Raw genomic sequence first — 17,919 nt, forward strand, 5'->3', positions numbered from 1 at the left:
ATACTTAGTGATAGAATAAATAATTATATGAGTGACATATATATGTACTAGCATAACTCATTTAATTTGTTTGTTTATGCGCCTTAGCCGCGCCGATAGCTTTTTTTTTAGTCAAATTTAAATATTATTGAAATGTTATCATTAATATTTTAAGCTATAAAAGTAGGTTATTTATTAATATTTATAATATTTAGCAGCACTCGGTTATTTTAGTTGTTAGTCACAGCAAAATAAAGTAATAATGTGATGTTTCACTCTTTAGAAATGTACAAATTAATTTATATTCTAAATTTAAAAAACTAGTAAAATTATTTGTATTTTCAAAGCCAAAATAATCATCGTAGGACCATACTTAAAGTTTCGTTATATTTAGATAATAATACTTATTAAATATTGATAGTGTACACGTAACCTTCGGCTTATAAATTAGTAAGTGCTACCAACTACATTATTTAGTGTACTGGGTACATGTGAAGAGTAATTTCCCGAAAAGCGGGAAATTTCACGCGATTTTATATTTGCTAGCCACTTATTTTATTACATATACTATTGAAGTTGTTAGCTACAATTTTGTTTCTTATTATTAATTTATTTAAAAAAAAAATAAGTTTATGATATGTACTTGACAGAACACAAGCGCAATTAACTATTGTTTAATTATGTTATTCGAAAAGACAAAGTTGAATTATATTTTTTAAATTAGTTTTTAAATACTAGAGGAAATTAGTCACCTTTTAGTCAGCATAGCTTTTTTCTTAAACTAATTTAAAATTTGTAAAAATGGCAATTTTTTTTTTGTTTATTCGATAAAAATCAAATTTTTTGCTTATCTAGAATGAAGAAGGTTAAAAGGTAAATTGGGATATTTTGAAAAAAAAAAAAAAACGTTAATAATGGATGAACCAATGACACAAATATGGCAGCACTGAGAATACTATCACGTTGTCGTTGCTATTACCAACTTAACAAACTGTCTACAATAATTGTATAACGCCATATCCGCTAGGATCGTAGCTTGCTAGCTTGCAGCGTCTAAGTACACGTGTTATTGAATTATATAATTGCTTAGTTTTATTTACAAGTGATAAAAAATATTATTACATTAAGAAAAAAGTCTCTTGAACATAATATAAAGGTAAGTTTTTTTAAATTAGTAACAACCTATTTCATAACTAAATTTTAACTGATGCCATGCAAACTGATGTCGCCATATTGTTATAGATTCAGTTATTCGATTATCGATAAAACTTCGTTACATAAATAGTTTATTGAGTTCTTGTAATTGAAGTTGATCGTACTGAAATAAATTATTTTCGAATATTTATTTAAAATTACGTAGACTCGACTTGTTTATTTTTGCCGACCGCCGTGACCGCGTGGTGCCGACTGGACTGTCTTTCCTTCCGTGCCGCCATTCCGTTTACTCTGTTAAATTAATTTGGAATTAAGAAGTACGTACTTTCAACGAATTATTTAATTATAAAATGTTGTCCGAAATATATGTATAATTAGTTTTTTAACATTTTACGCGGTAAGTTACTTAATTCGTTTTCAAATAGTCTCATTATTTAGTACATTTCATATGTACTCGTATCTGAATTTTCTATACGTTATTATGTAATTAAAACAAAAAAAATAAGTAAATAAATTAGTTAAAAAAAATTTGAGTTAAAAGTATTTTCTAAGAATTTAAGGTTATACATAAAAATAAATTTTTATGATTTGATAAAAGGCACTTAAAGTCAATTTTATGTTACAGCGTCCATTTTATCGAACGTGCCATTAAATTGTTTATTTATTTCAGAGCGGCATAGATCATGGTGGGGTCACGTGTCTATGTTGGCGGCCTACCCTTCGGAGTACGGGAAAGAGATTTAGAAAAGTTTTTTAAAGGATTTGGGAGAATCAAAGACATTCTCATCAAGAACGGTTATGGATTTGTGGTAAGGAATCTATATTCTATTAAATTTATTATTACTACTTTTAACCCTATCCAAATATTTTATTTCAAATTTAAATGAATTAAATCTCTTAATTCTATGTAAAGGCATAAATAATTTTCCTAATTCACTAAATTTCGACTAGTATATATTTTATTAACTGTTTAAATGTGAGTATTATCTATAAGTATTAGATATGTATATGTTAAGAAGATTGATACTTTTATCCCAAATACTAATTAAAACTGCCAATTCATTAACTGTCCATTAAACACTATGGTTAATAGTCAGTTAATGAATTGACCAATTTAATTACCATGTGGCACAAACGACATGGTTATTAAATTTAATGTATATGAAAATTACACTGGATTCTATAATTCTACTCCATAGAGAGAAGGTTAGGAACGGATATTCATTTCAAATGTTGGATGTTGATTTTTTTTTATTAAATTGTATTTTGTTAATTTTTTTCTGTCAACTTCCTTTAAGTCTATATTTTATGTGATAACATTTGTCACACCATTCAATGAATTTGCATAGATTTTCCTGTAATAAAACAACATCAGAAAATTGTTTTATTACTCTAGTTAGTTTTAGATCATCAGCGTATAAACTCACATGACAATCCTTAAATATTGGTACAATATCATTACTAAATATATTGACAAATAATGGCCCTAAATTCGATCCTTGTGGGACTCCCGAGAAAGCAAAGAATGGTTTAGTGTGGTGTCCATGGATTACCACTCTTGAGATTTTACCCATTAAGTAAGTTTTGCACCACTCCAGCAGTCGATCTGAAATACCATATGATTTCAACTTTTTTAAAAGAAAACAGTGATTAACCTTGTCGAAGGCCTTTGAGAAATCTATAATAAAAAAGATTATATATATATGTGTATAAATTAGGGATTCGAAAACTTTTGCCATAGTACAAATTATTGAAATTGGGCTATAATTAGCAATTAACTCATGTTTACCACATTTATATATAGGAACAATTCGTGTTTCTTTCTAAACTTCAGGAAATTGTCCAGTTTCTAATGATCTGTTATAAATTATTGATAGTGGCAAACATATTGCCTTTGCACAATTAACTAGAAATATTGCAGGAATATTATCATGTCCATCTCCATGTATTTATTGCTAGTTTATTTTTAGGAATTTGAAGATTATAGAGACGCAGATGATGCTGTGTATGAATTAAATGGAAAAGAATTACTTGGAGAAAGGTAAGACAGGTTTAACTTACATTGTCAAATGTAGTTCTATCTAGTTATTAAATCTTTAAATGTGACCTGAAAATATAGTTAACCATTTATTTTACAATTAATTAATAAGTTTAATCTATATATTTTTTTATTAGCCGGCTCCACATTTTGTGAAGTAATGATTGAATGATATTTGTTGGCATAATACTTTGCATATTTTTTGTAAGTTTAATTTGAATAAATGTTCATCTATGAATGTATTAAATTAGTCATATATAGGTATTAATTAGCTTTAACTTAAAAAATGTTCAGTATGAAAAATATTGAATCATTTTTAATTATTATGTAATTGTTTTTAATAATCTGACATCTTGTTTATAAGTGATATCCATTGCAGTCATTTCTTGCAATTGTACTGTTCAAACCGATGACGTAAGCTGAGAGTGTTCGGAGTGCGAGCGTTGGACGGTATTTGGTGGTGGTACAGCGTGAACGGGAGGGTGGGCTAACGGCCGGTGTGCTACAGGGTGGTGGTGGAGCCGGCGAGGGGCATCGACCGCAGCGCGGACCGCTACCGCCGTGACCGCTACTACGAACGAGACCGCGGCCGGTCGCGATACGAGTAAGTGGTTGTGTTGTAGGGTGTCGGTGGAGCGCGCGCGGGGCTCGCCTCGCGGCTCCGACCGCTGCCTCCGCCGCGACGGCTGCAGGCGCGACTACCGCCGTCTGTATCCACGCCCCGACACATTATATTAACACATTAATTACCCACCATTTGATGGTGAGTGGTCACCTTACTTGCGCTAAAAGAAGTACTTCTCGTGCAATTAACTATGGCATCTTAAATGTTTTGTCCCTTGTGCTAGTAATTACATTGGCTCGCTGGTTTGGAACAGCAATATAGAGTCAACTCATACAGACAAACCTAGATGATAACCTTCCAAAATAATAGTAGTCAATATTTATCAAAATATGATAATTTTTATTCTGTAAAATTTCAATGTAGACTGATAAATATAATGTAATTAATTTGGGCATATTTAGTACTATTTATTAAAATTGTTAAAGCAGCTCTAATCTTATCAGTATGTGCTGTAGTCAGTGACTATTGAGTTAAAAATATTTGTGTTTGACTGATTTGTTTTTAAAGTTATTATTGCTGAAAATATTTAGAGAACATTAGAATATTCTTGTAAACTGTACATTGTCTTATAAAATATATAAAAAGGAAGACATGTCTTCAATGATCCAAGTATTTCCTCTTACACCTATTTGTATACAAATTTAACGTTATAATATTTTTTCTCTAAATATTTAAGCACAATTTGACAGAATTATATTAGTTGCATTGAAATAAATATATTTCAATTAAACTAATTTTGTCAATTTCTTTCTTCAGTGACTACAATTACAGATACGGCCCGCCGACGCGCACGGAGTATCGACTTATCGTCGAAAATCTGTCTAGCCGCATTAGCTGGCAGGTAAGAGACTGAGCAGAATGGAAAGTCCATCATCATCCCATCACAATCACTCAGGGTTTGGAGCTACACGGTCATGAGGGCTGGGCGTACACTACCAGGGTCGTTGGTCACTTGTGTTCTAAGGATGCGGCTATATCGATACGAGAGGAACAACAATACGTGGTAACAATAAACAAGCAATCAAGCAACAAAGCCATAACTGAAGAAGGCATCACGCATGAAGGAATAACTCGGAAATTTGGATGGCTTCAAGACGGGACAATTGACCATGTAAGAAGACAATTGACGTTTGTGAATTCACTATACCAAGGAAGACATGTAAGATTCTGAAATCCAGAGATGATAAACCAGACAGTTGGATACCGAGATTAACTCTTGCTTTTCATAAACTCAAAAACATTATCAATAAATTTTTCGATAAGTAGCTTCACATAATTCTTTGTATTTTAACTTGTCTTATAATATATTAAATACATATGAAAGTAAACTTATACACCTGTAATACATTACGAGCTTATAGATGGTTTTTAAATAACGACAGAAGGTGGCGTTTCGTGCCCTGAGCCCTTCCCCGATGTAGCCCGTGTGAGATGTGGTCTGAAGCGATGTTAGGAGGGTATCGGTCTGCGGCGCCCCAGGGGACGGTCGGGACGGTCTCGCGATGACACCCTGTCCCGCTCCAGCCGCCGGCCCGTCAAGGTAAAGTCGACAGGGGGGCACTACTGGAGCCGCTCTCGCTATGTGCAATCCCATTTTAATTCATATCTCACATTTTTATATTAAGTTTATGCTCCCAATAGAAACCAGCTATTGAAATGGTCGATGTTGTGGAAGCGATCATATTTTTTTTATATTTCTTTTATTTTGGTGCCTAGACAGTTTTTCGTGGCCGGTGCTACCTGTATGGTGTCATTGCTTATTGGAATGGTCTTGGAGATTACTTGAGTCACTGCGGGGTGGTTATTTGTGACAGTACCCACTCGAATTACTCACTAAGACGTTGACAAGTGGCGGATTATACAAATGAACTAAAGAAATTTTATTTGAAGTTTCGGAAAAGAATGGAATACCTGTTATTCGAATTCATATATGATATTGATTGATGGTATCACGAAATCGAGACTAAAACATGCAAATCACGATGACGATGCACCGGAAAGGAGGATTTCAAATCTGCTGCATTTAACAAAACAAGTAAAGAGACAGTAGCAATAAAAATGAGGAATTACATTGGAAAAAGTAAGCAGAAACGCGCGGGAAAAAAGGATATGATTAGATTGCGATGCATTTCAATAGATGTGGAATATGGAAACTAGTCTCGTAATCGTTTTTTCTAATTTGCTTCAACAATTGCAAAGATTCGAACTCGATGAATGTTTACAAAGACGTCTAATAAGCAACCCTTACGTGACATGGTGCAGGAGCGACCCTTACGTGACATGGTGTAGGAGCAACCCTTACGTGACATGGTGCAGGAGCAACCCTTATGTGACATGGTGCAGGAGCAGCTGCCGTCCCTTACTGTGCAAACTGTTTTATATAAGAAATGATAACCAGTCGGTTGACCGTCTACGAAATATCTGTATAGGCACAATTCATGTTTATTATTTTTTTGTTTGAGAGGTCTTATTCATTCGGTAGCACATACATTATAAATATTCTAAGGGTGTTCACCACACCTTTCCTATATTCGCCATTTACATGATGATATCGTATTTTTTACCATCTTTCGGGGCTGAATACCTTGATGATAACTTTATATCTGATGAAGGCTTCTAGGAAAGGTTTTTTTGTAAGCTCTTAACAATCAAGACTCACGAGCTTTGTTGGTTTACAGGACTTGAAGGATTATATGCGCCAAGCCGGCGAAGTAACTTATGCTGATGCTCATAAGCAACACAGAAATGAAGGGTATGTTAATTTTTTTTCACGTTATCGGTTATTGTGTGTTTTTATCCGAACACGAAAGATATATTATTCTAGCAAGCTTCGAATTATGTTCATTTCTTTTCGCATATTTTCTAAATTATCAATCGTTTTAACGTCCATTAGTTGACAGGCTATCTCATAGCTACGAGCTTGAATAAAATGTAACTGCTTGTTATTTATAAAATCATGGCTAAGATATTCGTTTAGGAACAATATTCGAATTATTTATATTACTTATGTCTTAGGATAGACTGCCGATGACAAAATGGCGGGTTTTGAACACCCGCTAGGCTATCAAGGCCTCTTATATCTATCTACCCGATACATAATCATAACATAACATAATCAGCCTGTAAATTTCCCACTGCTGGGCTAAGGCCGCCTCTCCCGTCGAGGAGAAGGTATGGAGCATATTCCACCACGCTGCTCCAATGCGGGTTGGTGGAATACACATGTGGCAGAATTTTGTTGAAATTAGACACATGCGGGTTTCCTCACGATGTTTTCCTTCACCGCCGAGCACGAGATGAATTATAAACACAAATTAAGCACATGAAAATTCAGTGGTGCCTGCCTGGGTTTGAACCCGAAATCATCGGTTAAGATGCACGCGTTCTAACCACTGGGCCGATATTATCAAGTTAATTTAAAATGAATATATAATTCATATAATATCGATTCCAGCGTGGTGGAGTTCGCGACTCACTCCGACATGCGCGCGGCGATGGAGAAGCTGGACGGCACGGAGCTGAACGGGCGGCGCGTCCGGCTCGTGGAGGACCGGCGCTCGTCGCGCCGCCGCACGCGCTCGTCCTCCAGCCGCTCGCGCTCGCGCAGTCGGGAGAGACGCCGCTCCAGGTACCACAGCTGACGATCAATACGACTTGCATTAACGTCGCTTACTTATATGTATATATACTGTCAGAGTAGTTTTCACTTGAATTTTCACTTTGAATTAATTACCAAAAGTCCACACAATTGATAGGGCTTTTTATTTCATATCTAATAAAATCAATTTTTTTTTGTGTTTATGATGATACTATACATTTTACCATCTTTCGGGGCTGAATACCTGTGAATGATAATCTACATTCTGAGATTTTTACTTATTCTCAGAATAAGTCTTAAATGTCGTGAATTGTACTAATGAAAAACACAATACAGTAGATCTCGCTCCCGCCGATCGTCTCGCTCGCGCTCCAAATCTCGCCCGAAGAGCAAGAGTCCTGAAGCCAAGTCCCGGTCGAGGTCCCGATCTAAGTGAGTTTGAGTCAATAATCTTATAAATTTTTGATTGTCATCAATAGGCCTTCTAGTAATCCTAGTCATTCGTGTCTTCACATGACGAACTAGGTTTTTTTTTCGTTAACACCACTACAAAGCCTGTAAATTTAAATGATAATTATTTTTATTACGATTTATAAAAACGTTGCTTGCATGAGTTAATCAATTCTTTTAATAATACATTCGCAATTTTTTTTATTAAACATTGCATGATGTTAAGAATTAACCTAGTATTCATTTGGCTAGGTGTGTTATTTCATGTGCTGAGCAAAATTTAAAATCGTAAGTATTTAGTCCTAGTACATATTCTATGTATTTTAGTGTTGTATGTAGTGTGTAGTCACAAAAACCGCGTCGACTCGCGCATTTGCAACCGAACTTTCGTATAATATAAAATAAGAATTGTCTTCATTCGATGTATAGATATTAGTAGCTAAAGATTAAATGCCCGTTCCTACCATTTGTCGTACGCGACTCGCATAGGGATCGCAGCCGTTCGAGATCAGCTTCCCGTAAGTCCGAGCGTCGGTCAGAGTCCCGCCAGTCCCGCGAACGCTCCGCCTCTCACAAATCACCCGACCGAAACGGAAGAATGTCGCCGTCCCGCTCAAAGTCAAAGTCAAAATCAAAGTCAAAGTCAAAGTCCCGCTCGCCGAAACATGACTCCAAGTAAGTTTGTGCTTTCAATCCGGTCTGACAGTTGTGTGATGTTGAGAGGTTATAATTTCATCATTATAATGATAATTGTTTTTGAAACTGTTTTTTAAATTATAATCTCTTATTAATATATAAACAATTGTTGAAGTGTATAACCTCTCATCGAATGTCTTAGCATTATTGTCAGATAGTACTGAAGCAATAATTAAGGCTATTGGCATTGATTGCAACATTAAAATTACATGAATTTGTAACTAATTGATGGCACAATTTATTTCACTTAATAACTCTTACCATATTTTCCTGCATCATTTGAAGAGAAACTACTGTCAAAGCCAGGTGAGAATTAGTCGATGGTCGAGTGCAGTAGAGCATCACTCCTTTTCTGTTGCTTTTTTGGGCTTTGACTTAAATTTAGTTAATTTCTTATTTTTGCTCCATATTTATTATTTCTTTATTATCATAGTTTATTAGAGACAGCAAATATATTATCTATTATTTATTTAATAACTGTTTAAAAAGCATAGGCCTTAAGTTCCAAAGTAACAGTTCCTTTAAATATATATATCAAATTATGATTATTTTTTTCTCTAGGGAGAGATCTCGCTCTCGCAGCAAGGACGCAGCTTCACCGAAACGTGAGGAGGAACGCCGCGAAAGCAAGTCCCGCTCCCGCTCCCGGTCTCGGTCGGCGTCCCGCGAGCGCTCGATGTCCCGCGACCGGTCCCGCTCGGCCTCCCCGCGACCGAACGGCGACGCCCCCGAGCGCGCCAGTACTGAACGCTCTCCGCGCAGCGGCGACTAAAACTATAGATATAAGACTTAAAATTATATTTCATAAATTTATGTGTAGTCTTGTGATCTCGTGACTTAATTTCCTTTTCGACGGTCCTTTTGATGGACTCCGGTCCTAAATTGCACGGTGACGCGCTCTCCTGGCGACTTGGTCATTAATCGAAATGTAATGTTTTAAGAAAGGTCACGGATAGATTATGGAAATGTCATTGTGGGCTAGTGAATGTTGTTGTAAAATGCACATTGTAGGCAGTAAGTGATTGAGAAATATTTAATTTACTGATATTTTATTACTGCTTTTAAATACTTTAAAATATTCTAATTTAGTTTTAATTTTATGAGATGTGCAATTCTAATTCCTAAACAGTAAAGTTTGTGAAATGAAGAGATATTTTAATAAATGATTTTAATTAAAATCTTTCTAAAATTGACAAATTACAGTTACTGAGAAATAGTACATTTATTTACCTTATTTTAGGTAATTAGAATGAATTGTCATTGACACCCTATTGAAATAGGTTAAGGTATTTTGTAAATACTGTATTGTTTATAAGGCACCAAAAAATAAATAAGGTTTAATTATTTGCTACTTTTATTTTCTAACCTATTTACTTTTTTATTACCTTTAATATTTAGAATTACCTATTCAGTGCAGAGCACGCCGATCGGCATACATCATAATTTTTATATTTATATTTGAATTTACTTTCAAATTCATGATAAATTGCTCATGCCCCGCATTGTTTCACTTATAACGGTTTTTCATAAGTAAATTTTGTGTAGAGTGACAAGTGTGAGCAAAGTTACTTAATTACAAAAATTGGTGCCTGTTTGGATATACACGATCTTGTACTGCAGGATGTCCGTTCTCGTATGAACTTCATCATCATTATTGTTTTTACAATTGCACAATGCCATTATGGTACTGTAGGGTAGGGTAAAGGGTTACCTTCCCTTTGACACGATATTGATTATAAAATTAATAAATTTAATAAGATTGAAACAATTTATGATAATCATAAATTTACAATGTAAATAATAATAATTAGGTAACTAATGCCTGTAATGAAATATAGCAGAAGCATAAAAACGTATATTTTACTTTTGTCGTAACAGGCACCTGAATGCTAGCATCAGATTTGGAAGCACTGTACTCGTAAACATTTAAGTAACAAGCGTCAAATCTCCGAAGCCAGGTCCAATAAGATTTTGGAACTATAATTTTAACTTGTTGCTCATTTTAAACCAACCATTCATTAACAGGGATTAAAATTCCGATCAAAATAAAATCATTTCTACAAGTCAATAAAAGCACTACAATGCCTTACACAGCGTTTCAATTTTGTAAAAATAGCAAGGTACTAAATTATTGACCCAATTTTGCCCCTGGGACATATGATAGAATGAACTACCCTAAAATTAAATTAAAACAATCAATTTATCCTTGTTTCTCCATCTCGGCGACGGACTTAATAAAAATATAGTCCGAAATTTTACTAAGTAATTTGCATTCAGAATCCCATGAAGACCTTATTGTCTTCTCGCCTTCACTCTAAAATTATAATTACAAATTACTGATAAGATACGTTAAAGGCACGGCCAACGCTAGAGGCAAAGTTGTACTTTTTTTTGCATAAAAATATCTAACAATTTTTTTTATTTAAATTTTTAATTTAAAGTTGTTTTTACCTAACCGTTTCATTATTTTCAAAAACATTCTGGACATAATTGTGACAGACAAACAGCAAATAATATATTGGCATATTATTTATAAAAAAATGTTTCAACCTTCGGTATTGTCCGCGTTTGAGTTTTGCAGGTGTTAAGGATAAAAGTAACTTATTTGCTAATTCAGATTTCAGACTAATCCATCTGTGCTAAATATTATTCAGATCCGTCTTGGCCTGATTGAGTAACAATCCGTCGATGCAAACTATCCTATTTATAATATTAGTAAGAGGTAAGATTATTAGCTTTATCAACAACGCACCGCTACCACATGGGGAGAGACGCGGTTCCTGATAGTTCCTTTTTTTCTTTTCTTTATGTGTTGTAATGTTCGCTAATTATGTCTGTCCTGTCATGCTCTCTATCTAATTAAATATATAATTACTATTTTAAACACTCCTTAATTATTTTTCTGAGTAAAAACGGACTAAACCCAATATAATAATATTCAATTCGTAGAACTTGACCAGTTTCGAAATTTTAATAAAGCTATCAAGTTTTAAATCCTTATTTATAATATAAATAAAATACAAAAAAAAAGTAGGTTTGGAGTTATCGAGTTGTGTTTCGTCGTTCATTTATAAGTAAATTAAACATGACATAGTTAACGAACCTATTTTATTTCCTTATCTAAACGTATTCATTTGAATAATTAGTTTTTTTATTGTACGCGGAATCATTAATAATGTCCGTATGATATAATGATAAAAATAAGTAATTAAATTTGGGTGTAAAGGTGAAAGCTGTTAATTCTTCATTAAATTGTAGTTCGGAAGCTATAGGTTCATATAACTATACGAAAAATTTGAAGATTATTCTGCTAATAAGTCTTATTCTTGTATATGCTTTTAATTGGGAAATCATTTTTACTGCTTGAATCGTAACGTAGTCGTAAATATCAAGAGGCATAAGATAAACGAATATACTCCAGCAGTTAAAATTATTTCCTGGTTTAAACTTGGAACCCTTTATAATTGGTCTATAATAAAAGATTAGACTTTATTGAAGTATTGCACGTCTCGAATACGAAGCGTCGTAGGAGTATTATTTATTGCTAGAAAATAAATAATCGCAATTAACTCGACGTTAATTATTTTACTTCATCGATTTCGACGTATTTTCATTACGCCGATAATTGCACCAAACTAATTAACTTATGTCTTCCACATATGGATGTCATAAGTTGGCTCGCAGCGCTAATTCTGTTTAAACATGGAACTCGAACAGTTTGTAACAAATTAGAGGGTTTAAATGAAATTCCTTTTTAATCTTTTGTAAACAATTGTTTATTAACATTTTATTTCTCCTTTTATCGCTGCACATAATAATACACATTCGTCACATACACTCGCTGACAAATATATCACCGAAATAGCATTACAATGACTTTAATCGTGATAGGATCTATTTATGGAATTATTTGTTACACTCGTCCACATACGATTGCTTTCATTTTTCTTTTAACTCAGAAAAGAAATGTGAATATACTAAAAGTACATAAGAAAGTACAATATATTTATGTAATGTTATATAAGATAATACATAGAGTAATCAAGACAATTACTTTGTTCGCATGCAAAATAAACGTAGAAAAATAGCAAGGATTATTTTTTAAAAGATAAGTTTACTTATTAGAAATGGAATGATTCGAATTAAATGGCTTTCAGTATACTCACACTTAACTAAATGCATACATGATTCTCATAGTGTCCAAAATTAAACCAAGAAGACAATTTAGCTTCAGTCAATTGTAAACAGAGTTCAAAAAATAAACAATGATTTTTCTTTTATAGAGAAACTAATAAACAATAATCGAAATAATATTTTTAATAAATAAATTAAAAATACTGTCATTTTATTGTTTCGGAACGTATTAATATTAAGGCGTATATAATTAAAAATTAAAAAAAAAACAAACAAATTCAAAAAGAAAAATGAAAGTACATCAACTGTGATCACTGTTTAAGTACGCTAGATATGATAATGTTACTTCTCGTAATGTTTCCTATTTTCACATAATTTATTATTACATTTTGTCATCTTACAAAATTAAATACAAGAACATTATTATTGATCATCAGTCTATTCATAGTTTGATATAATTTTACAATTTTGTCGATTTAACCCACATTAAATCTATCGAGTACAGAAGGCAACATAAGAGGTAACTATAACTTATAGAATTATATCTACAAAACGTTTAGTAAGACGGTAATTTAACATAAATTATTTCACAGAACCGTCGACGGCGGCTCGCACATTCAATACGCGAATATGCGAGGGGTCGTGGGCGATGCATAAACAGCTCGTAATGTATGTATTAAAATAAATAAGTTAAAACAACCAGTGGCATCGCGTCCTATGTTGCCTAATGACACATATATTGTCGCAGTACTCTTAGGATAGTAATGGAGAATATACTTACATGACTAAAACTTAATAGTTTTTTTATACACAATGACTTAGGTTATTACTTACTTAGGACATTTGTTTCTTATAAGTACTCAAATTATTTTAACCTATGGACTAATTACGTGCGCTGAGTTATTTACTGTGAGATGCGAGAGCGATTTCTACGACCTCCACGCTGTAACGTGAAGGGGGAAAAAATGGCGCTCGGATCGAGGAACAACGTTTATTCTATATTCCAGATACAAAAGAAGTGAAATTGGTGTAAAAATCTATGTCGATTTTTAAGAAAACCTGAACAAGATTTTTTTTTAATGTTTAATTAACAATCATAATCATAGGAACAATGACAATAATTAGTCAATCACAAAAAATCAATGTAAAAACAGAACGCATATTTTTGCGTTTTATATAAATTAGTCTAAAATCTTATATTACGCACGGTTTGGTTTATATACTGGTGCGAGTCTAAAAAAGGGGACAGAGGGGCGTGAACTACACAGGAACCATACCGACCACCGACTCGTGCGCACGGAGACAACTGATTCATTGGCACAGATTATGTTATATTATTTGTCGGATTGAACTGAGATCTAAATTAAGTAGTTATGAAAATTCGCATGTTAATTGTGCTACTTTTAAATAATTATGTTCATAACAATAATTTAAAAACTGATATTTTCTGACAAAACAATATAGTAAACAAATTTTTGACGCAGCTAGTTAACATGCGATGTGTAGACTATCTGCGCTTGGAGCCGGCGCTCAGTACGGAGCCCGCGGGCGGTCCACGCGGCGGACCGAGACCGCGCGAGCCGCTTCACCGTTACCTACAGAGATCGCAGACAGTGGACCGTGGTCCACTACCCCACAGCAAGCGCGGTCCTCACCCAACCGAACACGCACGTGATGATTACGACCCTAACTCGATCCACGAACAGCTCAGACATCGAAACGGTACGAGGGTTCCGGCGTATCGGGCGACGCTTGCCGATAAAGGGTGGAAAAAGCGATCCGAACCGCCGATACTATTTACAGGGCGTACGGATCGCGCTCAAATAAATATATCCGAATACTTACAACTAGCCGTCTATACAGGAGTCACTTTACACTTTACGCTATATGTACACGCGGCGCACAGCCTAGTTCGCACGAGCGTCCGATGTGAATAAATAAGTTAATGTTCATTGCCGCATTGGTTAGCACTACACTTGCGTGGCGAACGTGGGCGGCAGGCAGTGGTCGTCTAACACGTACACCCCTCCGCCTTCAAGCGCTCGCTTCACTAGTGACGTATCGCTGTAACAAATGAAAGAAATGTTAAATTTTTATGATAATTTTATTTTTTCATGTACACTTTAAAATGTTGAAACTGGATTTTGTTACAAAATAAGTAGAGTAATCAAGAGATACTGACCTATTAGCGCAATACGCCGAGTCCGCGGAGAGCCGCGACAGCCGCGGGTCGAGCGCCGCCAGCAGCCGCGCGGCGCTCTCCGTGTTGAGCGTCTTCCGCTTGCACTCCTCGGCCGCCGCGTTGTGCGCGTTCTGGCACTCGGGCACGGGCCCCTCGCACTTGCCCCACGTGTTGCGGATGACGCGCCCGCCGCCGCCCGCGTTGGCCGCGTTCTGCGCTCGCGCCTCCGCGTCCGCGGCGTTCTGCGCTCGTTTTCTCCGCCTCCGCACGCAGGCGACGGCCACGGCGGCCGCCAGCGCCGCCGCCGGGACCACGGCCGACAGCGCCGCGATGAGCGCCACGTGCCGCCCCGACAGGCTCTCCTCCTCGGGCGTCTCGTCGCCCACGCGTCTCAGGTGTCCGCCCGCCGGCTTGGCGGCCGCGAAGTCTGCTAGTGATACCGTGCAAGACTTTCCTCCCCAGCCCGTTGGGCAGTTGCAATGGTAGCCGTCGACCCGATCTCGGCAAGTTCCGCCGTTCCTGCAGGGGGAAGAGGCGCACTCGTCGACGTCGATGCTGCAGTCCTTTCCCGCGAAACCCGGTCGACAACGGCACTCGTAGTCGTTGTCCAGAACGTGACATTCTCCTCCGTTGGCGCAGGGTTTCGCTAAGCAGAAGTCCACGCGAGTTTCGCATCTCGGGCCTAGGAAGCCAGGCGCACATTGACATCTCTGCCCGTTCACTAAATCCACGCAGGTACCTCCGTGTTCGCAAATTATTCCTGCGCAGTCGTCGATGTCGATTTCGCATCGATTTCCCCTAAAACCCGGTTTACAGCTGCATCGAAAGCCGTCTCCGGCGCGCGCGCAAGTTGCTCCATTTCGACAAGGATTAGCAGCGCAGGGGTCGGCTTCGACGGCGCAGTCGACTCCCGCGTAGCCCGGAGGACACGAACATACGTAGCCGGAGGGTCGTGGTTCACATGTGCCACCGTTTCGACAAGGTTGGTCGGCGCAAGTCAGTCTTCTAGTTTCGCAGCGCGCTCCTTCGTAGCCAGATGGACAGGCGCAAGATAATTCACCGCTCTCGTCTGGAACGCAGGCGCCTCCATTTTGGCAAGGTCGGACTGCGCAGGAGTGAAGTGATTTCTCGCAATCGGGACCCGTGTACTCAGGTGGACAAACACAGGTATAACTCCCTTGCCCGGTGTTGTGGCAAGTACCCCCATTTCTGCAGGGTCGATGATTCGTGCAGTAATTTAGATCTTGGTTACAAAATAGACCACCCCAACCCTCCTCGCATATGCAGTCCCACGGCTTAGAACAGGTACCGTGTACGCATCCGGGATGCCGCTCGCACTGGTCGCAGAGTTCGCCCACCCAGCCCGAATGACAACTGAAATTAAACAAAAACAAACGTCAGTAAATTATACAACGTGATAACAAGCGACAAAAAGCGTAATATGTCTTTCATCGCAACGAACAATGAATGAGGAGGATGAATGATTTAGAGTCAGGAGAACGTTAAGCGTTTAGCACAAAGGTGCGAAGTAGATACTCACATGCATTCGTCGGGCTTGAGGCAGTGGCCGTGCTCCGCATCGCAGCCGGGCAGGCATCTCGCTGCAACAAAAGGAATAGATTCGTTAGCGCATCACAAAGACAAAACGTACACAATGGAACGCCAGCGGTGGTACTTCGAAGCAAAAACGGTCGATAATTCCTCACCGGTACGCAGTTTCACGTATTAGCTTTGGAATCTACGAAGAATCGCAAAGGACACGGTAACAAAGAGAGAGGTTCGTTAGCGTCCCGAGTAGGGGGCGAGGTCACGCGCACTGATCATTTATCTTCAACTATAACCGAAGCGAGATTCCATACAAACTTTATTACTCAAATTAATTTCCTTATACGCATACCTAAAACCTACTTTCAGGGCGTAAATTCAGTCCTCCGTATCCCTTTATTTCATAAAGGTATAATATTGGATTCTAAACATTTATATTTTACTCGGACGTGATGTATTACGAACGTAATATGTGCGCATCGTTAACCGTGTGATTTACGTGTTATACTCGGCGAACCTTACCCTGTTCTGGCTTTACCATGTAATGAAAATGTAATGGAATAATCTTGAATGTACGTGTGCATTGCGGTTTAAGTACAGAAGAAGGTATTAATAACAAAAAGAAAAGAAGTAATGGCACAGTGAGCGTTGTAAAAAATAGTGTTTTGAAATGAGAAGTGCGGTGCGGCGTCGTATCGGTCGGGTGCGCATGGGCAAGTTATCGGAGCGAATACAAAGGGGGCAGATAGCGCGGGGAGTCTAACCGTCACTCGACCGTTACTAGTCCCCTAACTCACTAGAAAAATACTAAGACGGCGCCATTTTGTTCGCCACATAACCTATCCTAATGCATATTTAAGTCTGGCTTTCGCGTTCTAAATTGAACGAGGAAACTGTTCTGGTCGGCTATATCTCTGGATTTCCGAGCTCAGTGGCGGAGATATAATAAAGGAGATTAGCCCGCCCGCCGCTCCCTAGACCGTAATATAGGTATAAACTCAGCCGGGCTAACACAAAGCCCTCCGAACTCTCTCAGAGCGTTCGCAAATCCGCTTACCATTCACTCAGCTAAATTGGTAAAGTTATTTAATATTTATTGTTGTAGATGAAATTGAAAATATAATTCACTTTCACGGATTGCAGTATTTACTTTCGCAAGTTGAATCTTATGTTTCTTAACAATATTTTTAACCTTTGTATGGCTATTTATAGCGTTAAATATCGAATAGTTTAAGGAGGCATAAAGAATAGAAACAAGGTCGGCATCAAGAGACATCAAAGGTTTTCGAGTAGCTGTAACTTAAATTATGATTGAACTATCCAGTACACATGCTCGAGTTTCCTTATCGAAGCCCTTGAACGTTAGTAAATCGGGAGTCATAAAAATTACACTTCAAGAAAAGTATTAGGTTAAGTGTGCACGAGAGCTTCTATATGGATGTTTACCGCTCCCCTAGCTATTAATTATTATCAATGAATACGAACCGTATCGATTTCTAATGGTAAGGCACGCCGCA

The 17,919-nt window shown here is 37.1% G+C and overlaps 2 protein-coding genes across 6 annotated transcripts in view; one reads left to right on the top strand and one right to left on the bottom strand.

Annotated features, from left to right (window-relative positions):
- The first annotated feature begins 965 nt into the window (after positions 1-965).
- Positions 966-9,885, top strand: LOC113401568 (serine-arginine protein 55). 5 transcript variants are annotated; one of them, XM_026641532.2, is made up of 10 exons: positions 966-1,135; positions 1,805-1,943; positions 3,105-3,175; positions 3,681-3,776; positions 4,554-4,638; positions 6,476-6,549; positions 7,252-7,425; positions 7,732-7,827; positions 8,335-8,520; positions 9,103-9,885. In XM_026641532.2, the coding sequence occupies exons 2-10, from the start codon at positions 1,818-1,820 to the stop codon at positions 9,311-9,313; spliced, it is 1,119 nt and encodes a 372-aa protein (XP_026497317.2). In that variant the 5' UTR covers positions 966-1,135; positions 1,805-1,817; the 3' UTR covers positions 9,314-9,885. The 5 variants fall into 5 exon arrangements, 3 of the variants coding, with proteins under 3 accessions (XP_026497317.2, XP_026497319.2, XP_026497320.1); XM_026641534.2 differs by having other exon boundaries at positions 4,569-4,638; XR_003369149.2 differs by lacking the exons at positions 7,732-7,827; positions 8,335-8,520; positions 9,103-9,885 and adding exons at positions 5,180-5,280; positions 5,312-5,337 and having other exon boundaries at positions 7,252-7,423.
- A 2,407-nt stretch (positions 9,886-12,292) lies between these two features.
- The window catches only part of LOC113401622 (neurogenic locus protein delta), a 30,848-nt gene continuing 25,221 nt past the window's right edge, over positions 12,293-17,919 (bottom strand). Inside the window, exons 5-7 of the mRNA XM_026641598.2 lie at positions 16,398-16,458; positions 14,858-16,231; positions 12,293-14,739 (exon numbers count right to left, since the gene is read on the bottom strand). Coding sequence (XP_026497383.1) covers positions 14,646-14,739; positions 14,858-16,231; positions 16,398-16,458 — 1,529 coding nt within the window. The 3' untranslated portion in view covers positions 12,293-14,645. The remainder of the gene's footprint in view (positions 14,740-14,857; positions 16,232-16,397; positions 16,459-17,919) is intronic.

This window comes from Vanessa tameamea, chromosome 20, assembly GCF_037043105.1.
Source record: "Vanessa tameamea isolate UH-Manoa-2023 chromosome 20, ilVanTame1 primary haplotype, whole genome shotgun sequence".
NCBI classification, from domain to species: Eukaryota; Metazoa; Arthropoda; class Insecta; order Lepidoptera; family Nymphalidae; genus Vanessa; species Vanessa tameamea.